This window comes from Piliocolobus tephrosceles, chromosome 16 (assembly GCF_002776525.5).
Source record: "Piliocolobus tephrosceles isolate RC106 chromosome 16, ASM277652v3, whole genome shotgun sequence".
Lineage (NCBI taxonomy): Eukaryota > Metazoa > Chordata > Mammalia > Primates > Cercopithecidae > Piliocolobus > Piliocolobus tephrosceles.
In genome coordinates, this window is record NC_045449.1 from 9957778 (window position 1) to 9975226 (window position 17449).

A 17449-nucleotide genomic window follows, 5' to 3' on the forward strand; every position below is an offset into this window, starting at 1 on the left:
CATATATACACATTATATATATACACACACACACGCACACATATATATACCTATATATACACAACACATAAACATATATACACACATATATATACACACATATACATATATACACATTATATATACACACACACGCACACATATACATACCTATATATACCTATATATACACAACACATATAAACATATATACACATAATATACACACACGTATACATATATACACATTATATATATACACACACACGCACACATATATATACCTATATATACACAACACATATAAACATATATACACATATATACATTATATACACACACGTATACATATATACACATTATATATATACACACACATGCACACATATATATACCTATATATACACAACACATATAAACATATATACACATATACACATTATATACACACACGTATACATATATACACATTATATATATACACACACGCACACACATATATACCTATATATACACACATATATACACAACACATATATACATATATACACACATATACATATATACATTATACCCACACGTATACATATTACACATTATATACACACACATATATGTGTGTGTGTGTGTGTGTGTGTGTATATATATATTTTTTGAGACGGAGTCTTGCTCTGTCCCCCAGGCTGGAGTGCAATGCTGCAATCTCAGCTCGCTGCAAGCTCTGCCCCCCGGGTTCACGCTATTCTCCTGCCTCAGACTCCCGAGTAGCTGGGACTACAGGCGTCCGCCACCATGCCCAGCTAATTTTTTTGTATTTTTTTAAGTAGAGACAGGGTTTCACCGTGTTAACCAGGATGGTCTCGATCTCCTGACCTCGTGATCCGCCTACCTCAGTCTCCCAAAGTGCTGGGATTACAGGCGTGAGTCACTGCACCTGGCACCAATTATATTTTTATTTTATTTATTTATTTGAGACAGGGTCTTGCTCTGTCACCCAGGCTGGAAAGCAATGGTGCGACTTCGGTTCATTGCAACCTCTGCCTCCTGGGCTCAAGTGATCCTTCCACTTCAGCCTCACAAATAGCTGGGACTACAGGTGTGCGCCATCATGCTCAGCTAATTTTTGTATTTTTAATAGACATGGGGTTTCACCATGGTCCCCAGGCTGGTCTCGAGCTCTTGGGCTCAAGTGATCCACCCACCTCAGCCTCCCAAAGTGCTGGATTACAGGTGAGAGCCACCACACCTGGCCAACCTTTCAATTATAAATGGAACAAAAAATGTTGTGCTATATCTCTCAAAATAAAATTATTTGTTGTTGTATAAGTAAGAGGTCCCTGCCATGGTCTGAATGTTTGTGTCCCCTCCAGATTCACGTGTTGAAACCTAATTCCCCATGTGACAGTATGAAGAGGCAGCGCTTTTAGGAGGTGACTAAGTCATGCAGGCTCTACCATCATGGACTTAGTGCCATTAAAAGAGAAACCCAGGCCGGGCGCGGTGGCTCACGCCTGTAATCCCAGCATTTTGGGAGGCCAAGACAGGCGGATCATGAGGTCAGGAGATCGAGACCATCTTGGCTAACACGGTAAAACCCCGTCTCTACTAAAAATACAAAAAATTAGCTGGGCGTGGTGGCAGGCGCCTGTAGTCCCAGCTACTCAGGAGGCTGAGGCAGGAGAATGGGGTGAACCGGGGAGGTGGAGCTTGCAGTGAGCCGAGATCGCACCACTGCACTCCAGCCTGGGCGACAGAGAGAGACTCTATCTCAAAAAAAAAAAAAAAAGAGAGAAACCCAGGGGAGCTTGTTTGTCCTTTCCACCACGTGAGAATGCAGCTGTCCTTATGAACCAGAAAGCAGGCCCACACCGGACACCACATCAGCCAGCACCTTGATCCTGGACTTCCCATCCTCCTGAACTATGATTAGTAAATTTCCATTGTTTATGTCATCCAGTCGATGGTATTTTGTTATTGCAGCCGGCACAGACTAAGACAGTCTCCTTAACACTAGCTGAGGTCCCTGGATGGGGTAGGCTATTCATAATAGTTCACTATCCATGCACTAAATACAACCCAAACCATCAGCAATGCAGTCAACTTTTGGTGGGAATGGAGAACTTCCCTGGACAGTGCAAGACAAGTGATTTCCTAAAACCAAAACCCCGGGAGTTCCTGGGGCTGAACTGAAGGCCACTGTGCATAATGAAATTTCCAGACAGCCACAAAAAAGATGGGGACTTCCCAAAGTCCACGGAGCACGCTCTGATGGCATTGGCGAGTTTATATGAAAGCAACAGCATTACTGCATTAACCACTGAAACCTCCTGTTAGCCATCTGGGCCAACACCGTTTACTAAATAATCCGCGCTTTCCCCAGTGATTTAAAACATCACTCTTGTCATAAACCTGAACTATATTTCCGTCTGTCTCTGACTTGCCCTCCCTGGCAATCTTTTCTCCCTTGCCTTTTATGGCATTACCTTCTCCTGGATTCCTCGGATCTCTGACAATTCCTTCAAAGTCTCCTTGGCTGCTGCCTTAAACATGTGCTGCAAGGCCCTGGGTGATCTACATCCTCATCACTTCACCTCTCTGCTGATGAAACGCAAATCCTGGGCCACGCTGTGTGGCTGGGCAGGTTGGTCACTGATCAACAGTGGCCGGGCCAACAGGGCAAGGAGGGGCAAACTCCATTCTACTCTCTGCATGCCAGGCCGTGTACCTACGTGGGTCCCCAAGTTCCCATCTCCAGCTCAGAAGTCCTCTAAGTCACACTGCAGCTATCCGAACGCCAGCCATCTCTCCCTGAACGCACACCAGGGAACCACGCACTCGGCATGGACTCATTTTCCTTCTTCCTAACCTGTTCCTCCTTTGAATACCCTATACTCACTGTACGGTCCCATCACACAAGGCAGAAAACCCGGAGGAATCCAGGCACTCCCAGTCCCTGACCTGCCACATCCTGTCTGACAGATTCTACCTCCTCCTCTCCAGCCACTGCTGTAGAATTGGTGTTTGACCTCATTATTTCTCCTCTCATTTAGTCTGTCAGCCCCAATGCTTACTGGCCTTAAAGCCTTCGCCCTGCCGCACAAGCAACCTTGCCAAAATATTCTGATCATGTCAAGCCATCGCCTGGAAATTTCCCATGGATTCCCGCTGCCTACAGGATAAAGACCTGACTCCTCAAAATGCCTCAAGGCCCCTGACTCTCTCTCTCACCTCTTTGTTCCTTAACCAATGCCAAACACATCCGCTGTTTCTCTCTCGCTGCCTGGTCTTTACTCATGCTGTAACCTTGGCTTGGAGCGCCTGAGTCAAGGCTGCCCCCTCCCTTCCTGCAAAGACTTGGTTGATACTCAGATAAAGTTGACTACTCCCTTCCTCGAGCCCCCACATTTCCACACGAATACTTGTAACACTTATAGGTTTATATGTGTCTCTGGCCCTGTTAGAACTGCAGCTTCTGAGATTAGAGACAGCATCTAATTTGATTTTGGATCCCCAGAGCTTGGCTCAGTGGCTAGCACTGTGACAACCTCATTCACAAAATCCTAAATGGATGTGAAAATAAGCAGATTAGCCAGCCAGGCGTGGTGGCTCACGCCTGTAATCCCAGCACTTTGGGAGGCTGAGGTGGGTGGATCATGAGGTCAGGAAATCGAGACCATCCTGGCCAACATGGTGAAACCGCATCTCTACTAAAAATACGAAAATTAGCTGGGCGTGGTGGCACGTGCCTGTAATCCCAGCTACTCAGGAGGCTGAGGCAGGAGACTCACTTGAACCAGGGAGTTGGAGGTTGCAGTGAGCCAAGATTGCGCCACTGCACTCCAGCCTGGCAACAGAACAAGACTCTCAAAACAAGAAAAGGGAAAAAAAAAAGAAAGAAAGAAAGAAAACAAGCAGATTACCAAGGCAAGGTAATACAAATGTACATTAGACTTTCAACTGGCTATAGGTATAAAAACGGAGACAGAACACCTATTATGCCCTGGCACCCTCTGGAAAAGAAGAGATTAGAGATTAAGAGAGAAAGATTAGAAGTGTCTGGAAGAAAGGTAGACAGACAAAGAGGAAGAGAAGAATGGCCTGCTTAGAACCAGGACCGTACTTTCTGGGCACTGGGCTGGCATGTGGATGAAATGCCACCTGGAGACAGAGCAAAGATGCTGAAGCAATGGGCCGGGCAGAAAGGCAGATGCAGCCGGCCCAGCAGTGAGGAGGCACAAGCTCAGGTGCCTCCAAGAGTCAGGAGGTAAGATAAACATGAGTGGCTATTCTCATAGATGCCTTCCTGCAGAAAGGCAGGCAGATTAAAAAATATTTAAAACATCCCTACAGCCAAATCAAACAAGTCTAAGAAACGATTCCAGAGGAGAATCAGAAAAATAGCTGCTTTCCTTCTCCCTTAGACTATCGAGCAGAATTATTAATATGATGTTCAAGGGCTGCGCGATCCCTACAAACACAGCTGACTCTTTGCCACCAGTAAGACACTCCCCATCCCCTACCCCTTCCATACCTTTCCTATCCTCCAGCTTCCTCCTCCAGGAAGCCTCCCTGATTCCCTAGGGTCTCTCTGTGAAATGCTCTTAAAACACCCTGGACTCCTGCTTCACAATCCTTTCCTGACTGAATCAAATAGGTTTTCACTGAGATTCTGTTCCCACTATAAGAAGATAAACACTGAGGGCAGAGACTTTGTTCTTATTAAATCCCCAGTATCCCAAGACTCACTCTGCCTGGTACATATTTGAGGCTCAAACTATGTGTTGAATGACTGATTCAGTCAAACAGATAAACAGTGAGTTAAGGCCGGGTGTGGTGGCTTGCACCCATAATCCCAGCACTTTGGGAGGCTGTGGTGGGCGGATCACGAGGTCAGGAGATGGCGACCATTCTGGCTAACACGGTGAAACCCCGCCTCTACTAAAAATACAAAAAAAAAAAAAAAAAAAATAGTCGGGCATGGTGGCAGGCATCTGTAGTTCCAGATACTTGGGAGGCTGAGGCAGGAGAATGGCGTGAACCTGGGAGGCGGAGTTTGCACTAAGCTGAGATCATGCCACTGTGCTCCAGCCTGGGTAACAGAGCAAGACTGCTTCAAAAAAAAAAAAAGAGTTAAACAAGTAATGAATAAAAACTGGCATAATATATCTAGAATGTAAGACCAAGGTAGGTGCTGGGATTATTTTTAGCATAAAAGAGAAGGAGAGAGTTGAGCACGGTAGCTCATGCCTATAATCTTAGCACTTTGGGAAGGAGAGGCAGAAGCCAGAAGTTTGGGATCAGCCTAGGCAACATACTGAAACCCTGTCTCTACTACCAAAAAAAAAAAAAAAAAAAACCAAAACAAAACTGCTTTTAGGCACAGTGGCTCATGCCTGTAATCCCAACACTTTGGAAGGTCAAGGCCAGTAGATCAGTAGATTACTTGAGGCCAAGAATTCAAGACCAGCCTGGGCAACATGACAAAACTTCATCTCTGCAAAAAGCCAGGGGTGGTGACATGTGCCTGTAATCCCAGCTACTTAGGAGGCTGCGGTGGGAGGGTCACTTAAGCCCAGGAAGTTGAGGCTGCAGTGAGCCACGATCGTGCCTCTGCACTCTAGCCTGGGCAACAGAGTTGAGACTCTGTCGCAAATAAATAAAAAACAAAAAAATCAGCCTGGCGTGATGACACATGCCTGTAATCCCAGCTACTCAGGGGGCAGAGATAGGAGGAGTGCTTGAGTCCAGGAGGTTGAGGTTGCAGTGAGCCATGATCGTGCCACTGTACTCTAGCCTGGGCAACAGAGTGAGATTCTGTCTAAATAAATAAATAAAGAGAGGAAGGGCAAATAGGGCAAGTCCTCGTGGAGCCAAGAGACAGCCTGAAGCAGGGACCAGCAGCTGTGGCCCAAGGGACCATCTGGTCAAACCAACTATCATATGGCCCAGTGAACTTGCCAACGAAAATCGTCTTTTACATTTTTTTTGTTTTCTTGAGACAGAGTATTGCTCTTGTTGCCCAGGCGGGAGTGCAATGGCGTGATCTTGGCTCACTGCAACCTCCACCTCCCGGGTTCAAGCAGTTCCCCTGCCTCAGCCTCTCCGGTAGCTGGGACTTACAGGTGAGCACCAAACACATCCAGATAATTTTGATATTTTTAGTAGAGACGGGGTTTTACCATGTTGACCAGACTGGTCTGGAACTCCTGACCTCAAGTGATCCACCCGCCTCGGCCTCCCAAAGTGCTGGGATTACAGGCATGAGCCACCACACCCGGCCGGAACAATGATATTTTATAACACACACAAGTTATTTGAAATTCCTATTTTGGGATCCACAGATAAAGTTTTATTGGAACACAGCTACATTCATTTGTTTACCTATCATCCAGGGCTGCTTTCATGCTGCGACAATAGAGCTGAGTGGCTGGGACGGAGACCACATGACCCTCAAAGCCTAACTACTGGCTACGTGGCCCTTTACAGAAAAAGTTCACTGACCCCTGGCCTGGAGTCTCCATGGGATCACTATATCCCAGGACCCCTAAGAAAGCTCTCACCGGTGGCATCTGCTACATTGTGAGTCCCAGAAAAAAAGCTGCCAGACACTGTCTATTGATATAAATGTGACTTAAACATCCATTAATAGAATGCTGGTGAAATTAATAGCATACCCACGCAGTGGATTACTACACCGCTGTTTAAAAGAATGAGTTAGACTGAAATGTACAAAGGATAGAAAGATGTCTGCATACACTGTCAAAGTAATTTAAAGGACAACATAGACAATATTTTCCAAATTACTTTAAAAGAATAAATGTACATATGTTTAAAAGGTGAGACCAGGGATTATTTTTTATTTCAAATCCTTTTGTACTTACTGAATTTTTTACCCTGAAAATAAACTATTCTCTAACTTAAAAAAAGATAAAGATGCTGACATTCAGAAAGCCATTTTCCCCCACGCCCCTTTGCAATAGAGTAGGTTAGTTGAGACAATAATGGATCCAAATGATTCATATCCCCTGGCAACCTGACCTTCCAAAAATCTGGATCCAATGTTGTCCCAAATAACTGATGATCTCATGATCCTGCGGTCCAAATTCTGTGTTTTGCATACATAGTCACACTCTTCTCCGAAACTTCAAGTCTTCGGTAACAGTGCAAAGCTGTTCATGTGTTTGTTTTGAGGAAGTGTAAGATTAGAACGGTCAGAAATAGTCTTACTTCCCTTTTCCTAGAAACTTCATTACCTCTTCCACTAGATCACCCCTCTTGAGCCTGCAGAAGGTCAGGTTGCCAGGGGATACGAATAAACCAACTGCCTTCTTTGTGTCTCTGCTAAACAGTAGCTGGCTCCCCTGTCACTAGGAGCCCCTCCTGGTGCAGGCTTATAATCATCAGCTGTAGTAACGATACTCGCAGGTGGGAAGGGATGGTCATGTAGTCAGGTGGGCACAGAGGAGTGAGAGGCCAAGGCTGAGCCAGCAGGTGGATTTGGGTAGGAGTTTCGTCTTCTGCCTCGGCACGCATGTCTATGATCCCCACCAAATCTAACTTTGCTTGGTTTAAATCCTCTCAGTTCTTTCATGGTAGTTTGTTGTTTTTTTTTTTTTTTCCCCTTGAGACAGAGTCTCGCTCTGTCGCCCAGGTTAGAGTGCAGTGGTGCGATCTCAGCTCACTGTAAGCTCCGCCTCTCGGGTTCACGCCATTCTCCTGCCTCGGCCTCCAGAGTAGCTGGGACTACAGGCGCCCGCCACCATGCCCGGCTAATTTTTTGTATGTTTAGTAGAGACAGGGTTTCACTGTGTGAGCTAGGATGGTCTCGATCTCCTGACCTCGTGATCCGCCTGCCTCAGCCTCCCAAAGTGCTGGGATTACAGGCGTGAGCCACCACGCCCAGCCTCTCATGGTAATTTCTTTGGGGAGTCATGGAGGTCAAGATACAGCTCTGTTTAGCTGGTTTGCCCTGTCCTGCCCTGCCCAAGACCACAGCCTGCAATAGTGCCCTCTATTCACCTTGTTACAGAACCTGCCACGCGGTGCACTCCCTTTTACAAACCATCTACAGCCAACTTCTGGGGATCCTGGGGTCATTTGAAGTCCCGGGAGGTCTCTAATGATTGGGGGCATTGAGGTGTGGTCCTATTCAACTCAGAAATGCACGTGGAAACTATACTATTTGATGGTACAGTACCCCCAGCATTTTCCAAACAACATCCAGAGAAACACCAGCCAGTGAGATACTTAAGGAAAAAGATGATGTTGTAGCGAAATTAGGGAAACCTCGCATTTGCAATCCCCGTTTTGAAGCTTCACGATCATTCAAACCTTCCAAATTCCAAGAGATCATGCAGTGGCTTCGCCTCATTCATTTTACTCAAACCAGCTGTTGACCACAGAACCTTTTGAGATACCTTTGAGAAAACACACCCCCAGACGAAGAGGTTGGGTTTAACACAGATACCCAGGGTGGACGTTTAACACAGATACCCAGGGTGGACGTGAGGGTCCAAGGAGGACTCAAACCATTAAGGGCAGCCTTCTTTCCAAGATACTCCCAGAACTACACACCCAGACATTCAGCCCTACCACCCAGCACAGTGGGAGGAGTCAGACCCTGCAGGCTCTGAGCATAGACTTAAGAAGAAAAAGCCCCCAAACAGAGAGGTGAAGAAGGGTGAAAAAAAACCTGCCCCTCTAGACAGCCAGAACACCAGGGGGTCGGTGCAGGATGCTCCCCCAAGCGGCACTCACCATTGGTGGTCGTGTTGACATAGTACCGCCGGCCCTGAGGTGACAGGTAGCTTTGCCAGCCAGGTGGAAGGATGACCGTCTGGCTTTCTTCTCCCGGCGGCGGGGGGACCATACCAGGCTTCTGTCGGAGGAGAAAGAGAAGGTCACACCCATTTGGCATTTTTGCAAGAGTTTTTAAACCAGGAAGGCAGAGGCTGATGAATTCACCCTAGAGTAGTTGACATTGGGAAGTCTGTGGCCCACAAACCCCTGAGGTCAGAGGCAGCACACACGTGATCTCAGGGGTTGCAGGAGCGGTGAGGAGCACCTGAGCTTTCAGAGCCCCTGCACAGGGGACAGCTCCTCTGGGAGCAGAGAGAAAAATGCCATTCAGCTAATGGAACTGGACTTTCTCCACGGCCCCCTAGAAAATCACTCACAGGGTGCTGTGCTTGCAAAGGGGCCCTGTCACTCCACCAGCTCCCACTGTGAAATCTGAAGTCTGAAATTCCCAGACCACAAAGCACAGCAGCAGACAAGGCCCCAGGCTTGCTTTGCAAACCTAGCAGAAGTAATTAATGCAAGTCATCCCGCAGCGAGATGCAAAACATCTACAATAATGCTGAGAATCCATGAAGAGCTGGATGGAGCTTCTCTCGCCAAGGGTCCAGATCACTCTGACAAAAAGAACTAGGACTTGGAGACAGAAAAGACGCTGACTTCCCATTGTATGCACTTATGTGAGGTTTAATTCTTTCAACCATGTATAGAGTTATTTTTCGTTAAAAAACAAATCAGAGAAAAATGTATATGACATATAAAGAAACTAGATATCGAGTAGACACATACTAAAAAAAAATCAGCCATGGCTGGGCGCAGTGGCTCACGACTGTAATCCCAGCACTTTGGGAGGCCAGGGCGGGTGGATTGTCTGAGCTCAGGAGTTCACGACCAGCCTGGGCAACATGGTGAAACTCCATCTCTACTAAAAATACAAACAATTAGCCAGGCGTGGTGGGGTGTGACTGTAGTTCTAGCTACTCTGGAGGCTGAGGCAGGAGAATTGCTTGAACCTAGCAGGTAGAGGTTGCAGTGAGCAGAGATCGCACCACTGCAACTCCAGCCTGGGCAACAGAGCAAGACTCCATCTCAAAACAAACAAAAATAAAACAAACAAACAAACAGCCATGATCCCTGGGTGCTGGGATTACAGGCAATTATTACACTCTCCTTTCTACCTATCTGTTCCACCTAAATTTTCTCCCATACACACAGAAACCAAAGTTGTTAGCTAAAGAACCTTTTAAAATTAGGACAGAGAGTCCAAATTAGCCCATAAGATTGCTATGCCTTTTGAAGTTAATTGATTAAAATCAGAATTCTAGCCACACGAAGAGAGTAGCCATGAATTTCTCAGCAAAGCCAGGGGCTATTCACAAACAGTAAAGGTAATCGGTTCCCAAACGTCCTCAGTATCCCTCAGCTGTGCCCACAGTGGTGGTCCCTGGTGACCCCCGCTTAGGGAAACAAGATAACAGAATGAAAGACAACAGCAGAGACACACAGCTCCCAGGCTGCTCTCATGCTTTGTGAAGGTTGCAAAACTACGTGCCGTGGCTTCCCGTGGTGCCCTGCATGTCATCGGAGGGAACGACTAAATCTGAGCTGCTGGGGGACTTTGAGTAAACACAGCCTCCCTTCTGCGTAGCTGTGGTGTAAGTTTCATAATGAATTTTCACAACTTAATTAAAAGCTTTCCCCTGTGCCCCGGACGCTCCGTCTCCTACACCTGCTAACCTGCAGCGCCCATTTGATTCCGTATGGAAGACTGTCTTCTAAGAAAGCAGGAGACAGTGAGGTGGACAGCAGCCAGGCTCAACACGGTGTGGCATCCCACCAGGGTCCCAGGTTGCTGTCTCACCAGCACGTCCAGGAAGCACAAGCCCACATCTGGGCAGGTTTACCTGTGCCTCCACACTGCTGTGGCCTCTCCAGGATTGGAAGATGGCCAAAATACATGCAAGACAAATAGGTGTGGATTATAACAAGGTGTGTGTGTGTGCGCGCGCGCGCACGTGCACGCGTGCATGTTGAAAGAAAGAGAGAAGTATCCCATGCACAAGAGATGTACTCTCTGTCCGATGGGATTGGAAATAAAGTCGGCAAGGGCAGGGGGCCAGGGGATTAAAAATGAGGGTTAGGGCCGGGTGCAATGACTCACGCTCGTAATCCTAGCACTTTGGGAGGCCAAGGTGGAAGAATGGCTTGAGCCCAGGAGTTTGAGACCAGCCTGGGCAACACAGGAAGACTCCATCTGCAAATAATTTTTAAAATCAGCCGGGTGTGGTGGCATATGCCTGTGGTCCCAGCTACTCAGGAGGCTGAGGTGGAAGGATCGCCTGAGCCTAGGAGGTTGTTGCAGTGAGCTGTGATCCCACCACGACACTCCAGCCTGGGTGACAGAGTGAGACCCTGTCTCAAATCAAAGAACAAAAAAATACAACTACAGGCATAAGTGTTTGATGAAAGAGATTCTAGAACCAGAGGGGCAAGATGCCAGGTGTCCTCTCCTTGAGTGAAATATTCTAGTTTCTCCTTCAATCGAATGTGGGAAAGCCGCACTGGTGCTTACCCAAATAACCTGGGAGGAAATGGAAAGGATCAAATACTGACAGGGCCAGAAAAGGGGTGCAGAGACGGGAACCCATAGGCACAGTGAAAACAGCCTCGAGGCTCAAACAGCCTTCAGTGCCAATCCTGCCTGGACCGCTTGACAGCCATGTGACCACAGGCTACTGACTCACCAGGCTATTCTCGAATCTGTGAAAAGAAGGGTGATAAGATGAGCCCAGTTGCGGAAGACACTGGAGAGGGTAACAATAAACAACCTGGCACCTAGGGTAGCATCCCATCCTGAGGGATGCGCAATGAATGGGGGTTTCCGCTAGAAGAGCTTCACACAGTCTCTGTCTATGGCGATACTGACCTCCACCCTAGCCTCACCATCCCTCTGTCTGAGATGTCACCATCAACAGTCACTTCTCTGAGGTTTCTGTTTCCAATACTACCCTGCTTGGAAGGCAAACACCTGCTGGGGAGGTTAACAGCTTGAGATCTGGCCAGTGCGTTCTGGTGAGAGGGCTGGGCAGTGAGGAGACCACTCCTTACAGGGCTGGAAAGCCAGTGGACCCAATCCGTGCCCCTCAGTGTCCCACCCATGAAACAGCAATAATGACGCCGTCCCTTCTCCTTAAGACACTGATGACCAAGGAGGTCTCCTCCATTCTGCAAATTCAGGACCTTACAGAACGTGGGAGGCACCCTGATACTGAGCCATGAGGGGCCATGAGATGCTGAAAGAAGGGAGGAGGAGGGGACTGGGACAACCAGGCCCATCTTCTAACGTGGCTGATGTGGCGAAGGTGGTCTCCACATCTCCCTCCTGCAGGGCCACACTCTGCCTCCATCTCCCGAGGCAGCCACAGTCCCACCACCTTTCTCTTCTCTTAGAAAGAAGTTCCTCCTAATGGCTGACTTTAAGAAAGTCAGAAGTCAAAAGACATGGAGACAACCAGGTATAGACCCAAAAACCTAGAAACAAGCAGTCAAACAAAAACTGATCCATGGATGCTCATAGCAGTATCATTCGTAATGGCCAAAAAGTGGAAAAAACTCAAATCGCCATCAACGGATGGATAGTGCAGTATAGACATACAATAGAGTATTATTCAGAAATTTTTAAAAAATGGAGCCGTGATACATGCTACAACATGGATAAACCTTGAATACATTATGCTAAGTGCAAGGAGCCAGACACAAAAGACCATGTATTCTTTGATTTCATTTATACGAAATGCCTGGAATGGGCAGAGCCATAGAGATAGAAATAGATTCGTCTTTTCCAGGGGTCTGGGGAGGGGAGGATAGGCACGGGTTTTCCCTCTGGGGTAATGATAATGTTCCGAAACTGGATCGTGGGAATGGTTGCGCAATATCATGAATGCATAAATATCATTGATGGTAAATATTTTGTCATGTGTACTGTACCACAATTTAAAAAAATTTTTTTTGGCTGGGCATGGTGGCTCACGCCTATAATCCCAGCACTTTGGGAGGCCAAGGCAGGTAGATCACCTGAGGTCAGGAGTTCAAGACCAGCCTGGCCAACCTGGTGAGACCCTGTCTCTAAAAACAAAAAGTAGCTGGGCGTGGTGGTGCATGCCTATAATCCCAGCTACTCGGGAGGCTGAGGCAGGAAAATCACTTGAACCCTTGAAGCAGAGGTTGCCATGAGCCGAGATCGTGCCACCGCACTCCAGCCTGGGTGACAGAGTGAGACTGTTTCAAAAATAAAGAAAAAATTAAAAAATTTTTACAGGTGTGTTGAAGGCAGAAGTTAGACCTCCCTACCTTCAAGTCCTCACTTAAGGTCCAACAGCACCAGCATTACAGCATTACCTCACCCTTCATGGCCACGGAGGGGCAGAAGCAGCCGGCCCCCAGGCATCCAGAGGATACCGTGTGCGTAACCACCCAATAATTAAGGTCTCTCTCAATCTTATTCTTCTAATTAGTTTCCTTCCAAGTTAAATCCTTCCCTTCTCTTCCTTAGTCCTGTGGCTTTTTCCCTTCAATTCTGTCAGCACTTTCCCGTGGGAACTGAACTAGAAGCAGAGGTGACATGGGCCCAGGGGGTTGGGGACAGACCCCACCTGGAAGGAACAAGATCGGAGGTAGCAGGAGTGGGGGTGGGGGAAAATGAAGGAAGTTTTTTCTAACTTGGAAATTCTTGACCTAATACACAGGGTGTCTTTGTGGGAATAATAAAACGCAGCCTCTTCCTCGAGAAGAGACCATCCCTCGGCCAGAGTGCAAGGCCAGGCTCCAGTCCTTCTCCATCCACCCTCACCTGGGCCTCCTTGTTCAGCAGGCAACCTGTTCAATGATATATATGGAAAGCGCATCCTCTAAGAATCTGAGGAAGGCTATGATCTTCTGTCCCCTAAAATGGGCGCGCACACACACATACACACGCTATTTTATATGTAACATCAGGAGGTTTCTAGACTACTTCAGAACCCTACTCTAGAAAGTACTTGAGAAATATCTGAGCTCAGATTCATTTGTATCCATCAATAATGGCTTTTTACCAGTCACCAAGTATCCATAATGCATGCCAGACTGGACTGGGTGCTTTAGACAATCAGCTACTCGTCATAACAAGCCTGCCTCATAGATGGCATTTATCCCTGCTTTAAAACAATGCATCTGAGATACAGAGGGTTTAATAACTTGCCCAGTGTGGCACAGTTAGTTAAATGGTAAAAGCCAACTGCTTAAAAATATCAGCTGGTCAGATGCAGCGACTCATGCCTGTAATCCCAGCGTTTTGGGAGGCTGAGGCAGGAGGATTGCTTGAGGCCAGGAATTCAAGGGCAGCCTGGGCAATGTAGCAAGACCCCATCTCTACACAAAATTAATAAAAATAATAGCTTTGTTCTAGAGACTTCTATCCAGTTACCTTAAAGGTGGGCCACATCTCTCCCCAGCTATACCTACTGAGCTCTACTTCCCCACCGAGACCACCCGACACCCCAGCTCCTTCCCAAGGAGGATGACGACTCAAGCCTGATCCTCCTGCTTGTCTCTAGTCCTCAAGTGAGCATATGATGTGCAAAAATATCACCGCCCGCGTCCAGGCCGTCACGTTCCCTAGCTGTAGGCTGACTTCCTTGTCTCTTTATTTAAAAAAACAACGCAACCCCCAACATTTTCCCTTTAATGGTGGCTACTGATTCCCCCTTTTAAAAAAAAAAAAAAAAAAAAAAAAGCAGGCAAGCAAAGTCACCCAGAGATTACAGAGATCAAAAACAAATCCCTCTACAGCAGTGTTTCTCAAAGTATGGTCACCGCGGGGCACCCCAGCAGTCACCTGGGATGTGAGTTCAAATGCACACTCTCAGGCTTGACTCAATCTCCAGAGCGGCCTGGGAGGCTGCATTTGTAACAGTGATCCTGGGTGAGTCCTGTGCTCTGAAGCCACCCCGTTGCAGCGCTAGAGGCAGCGACTGAGAAAAACATCGCTTCTGAAATGAAAACGGAGATCACAGAATTTGTACAAGCATGATTTGTAAAAAGAGTGTTGGGTTGCACAGTGAAAAGATTCTGTCCCATTGCCCCAAACCCTTCAAATAAACTATTTAACAGACAGTGGAGGTTGTCTCTGCAGCCTCCAGGCGGTACAGACCCCGCTACTCCGCTCCCCCACCATGCTTCAAGCTCAGGTTCAACCTGGGTGCCACCTCCACCTCCGGGTCTCTCTCCCCCTCCGGAGGCTTCTGAGAACACCTGACTCTTACCTTCTCCTAAAGCTGTGAGCAAACGCTACTTGCTGGCGTTAATGGGTGGTCGTCACACACTCGCTTTAGCAGCCAGATCAGACGGTTTTAAGGTCTCCCGCTCTGCGTCCACTCACACCCCAAACCCAGAGGCAATAGGAGCTCTAAAGAAAAGCATATCCACAGGGCCCCACACCCCCACTCCCCCCACACCCAGATCTATATATAACAGCTCTGAAGTTGTCAGCCTAACGAGCCACTTTCTGGCAGACCCGTTGCTATGGCAATGCTTGCTAATGAGCCCAGTGCCGTGATTGGCACTGCTTGAAGGCTCCTCCACAAAGGACTCTCCAGCAAGTTCTCTCTTCCCCAACCACGGAGGCAGCCGGACACCCAGAAGCAGCCAGGGCATGGCTGGGCACGCCTGGGAGGGTTGAGTCTCGGAGTAGTCCTGGACTCAGCAGCCAGGAGTGGTCCCACTGCCAGCTCTGCACTCCTCAGGGAGTCAACCAATTACTAATGGGGCTGCCAGGGCCCACCAGGACGATCAAGACCCAGCAGGGCTGGAGACTGCCAGTTCACTCCCACGTCATGCCTTCCTGGTGGACACCTGTTTAGGGTAGGCGGACTCCTACACAGAGCTGGGAACAGCTACCCAAGAACAACAGTCTCCTCCGACTCTGGGTTAAGACACAAATCAAGCAACAGTGACATCACCAGCCCCAGAGTCTGTGTCTCTAAGAATACTGGGCGCATTTCCTGTCTCATGGGTGAAAGCATTGCGCTCCCCAACTCCAGCAGCCTTTCTGGCCATACTCGGAAATTTCAGAAGCTAGTAGGGGACCCCTGGCACTGTCACAGCACATCCTGAGGACTGCAGTCTTTGCCAGTAGTTATACAGGAGACAGGCTGGACCCTGACAGGGTCTTCGTTTTCTTTTAAAGGTCAGGGATTCAGCAACTTGGTCTGGAAGGAGGAGGTTGAAGGAGCTGCCATATCAACAAAGAAATAAACTATAAGATTCGGGAAGACAGGGCCATGTCCCTATCTCTTTTTGCATAGCTTTAATCTCGGCACAGTGCCCAGAACAATGAATGAATGAATGAATGAATGAATGAATGAATGAATGAGACAGAAAGAAAGGGAGAGAGAGAGAAAGAACGAAAGGGAAAAGAAGGAAGGAAGGAAGGAAGGAAGGAAGGGAAAGAAGGAAAGAAAAGAAAAAGAAAGAGAGAGAGAGAGAAAGAAAGAAGGAAGGAAGCTATGATTGTGTCACTGCACTCCAGCCAACAGAGTCAGACACTGTCTCAAACAAATACATTCCTGTTCCTTAAACATTATCTGGTCTCAGCTATTTTGTTAAAGCTGCACAAATGGGGAGGGGGAGACAAGAAAATATGTATCATTTCTGTTATTGCAGAAAATAGACTGAGGAAGAACATTCAGAAGCCTCAAGAGAAACACAAACTTTTCATCATGATCTCGTATAATATCTAGAAGAAACATCTCAGAAAAGTATCCAGCAACCTCAACAAAGGGCAGGAAGATATAACATCTATGACATAAGAGCAAAAACTCGTAAGAGAACAAAACAAGGCAAGTTGGTTTGGGAAAAAAAAAAAAAGCCAAAATGATATTAAAAAAGAACAGGAAATGATAAAAAATTATAGGGAAGTTTGAAAGGTTGTAACAGAAGGAAAATGCACATTGGTTGCAATAAAACATAGAATTAGTACTGCAAAACAAAGTGAATTGGTTAGGTACAAAATAAACAAGATTGTTTTTTCCCCAGAATGCAAAGGAAATGGGAAAAATGCAAATGTGAGGACAGAACAGCAAACCAAGATATGGATGCTGGGTTGTTCCTGAAGAGGAGACCAGCAGAAAAGCTCTAACAGAAAAGAAAGAATAAATAAAGGTTGATGGAGAGGAAAGTTCCCGAGCTGGGCTGCACGGGAGGTCCTACGCTGTTCAAGGCAAAGTAGATTTCAAAAGACCAACAAGCAGACATATCCTAACAACATATTTACACAGCAAAGATAAGGCTAAAAGTCCTGTAATCATTTACGTGGGAAGACCAGTGCAAGAATAAAAAGAAGGCTGGTCTCAAACTTCTTTTTATTTATATATAGAGAACTATAGCCACATCTCAAAAGATGCCTCCGGTGCACGATAAGAAAAATACCAAGACCTTTATTGGTAGCCAAGCTGTCTTTCACGAGGGAAGGCAACAGAAACACATTCTTCTAGAGACAAGGACTCATGTCCTCCTTAGTAAACGTACGTAAGGGATGTGCTCCAACTGCCTGAAAGAACAAGACAAACAGAGGTGAAGAATGAAGAAATCACGGCACAAAAGGATCCAGGCCGTACGCTGAAAGCAGCTTACAGAAATG

At 47.0% G+C, this 17449-nt stretch overlaps 1 protein-coding gene across 9 annotated transcripts in view; it reads right to left on the bottom strand.

Annotated features, from left to right (window-relative positions):
- Positions 1 to 17449, bottom strand: part of GAS7 (growth arrest specific 7) — a 292165-nt gene that overhangs the window by 99767 nt on the left and 174949 nt on the right. For all 9 annotated transcript variants that reach the window (XM_023190869.3, XM_023190872.2, XM_023190874.3 and 6 more), the window contains one exon: positions 8737 to 8857. In XM_023190869.3, coding sequence (XP_023046637.1) covers positions 8737 to 8857 — 121 coding nt within the window. The remainder of the gene's footprint in view (positions 1 to 8736; positions 8858 to 17449) is intronic.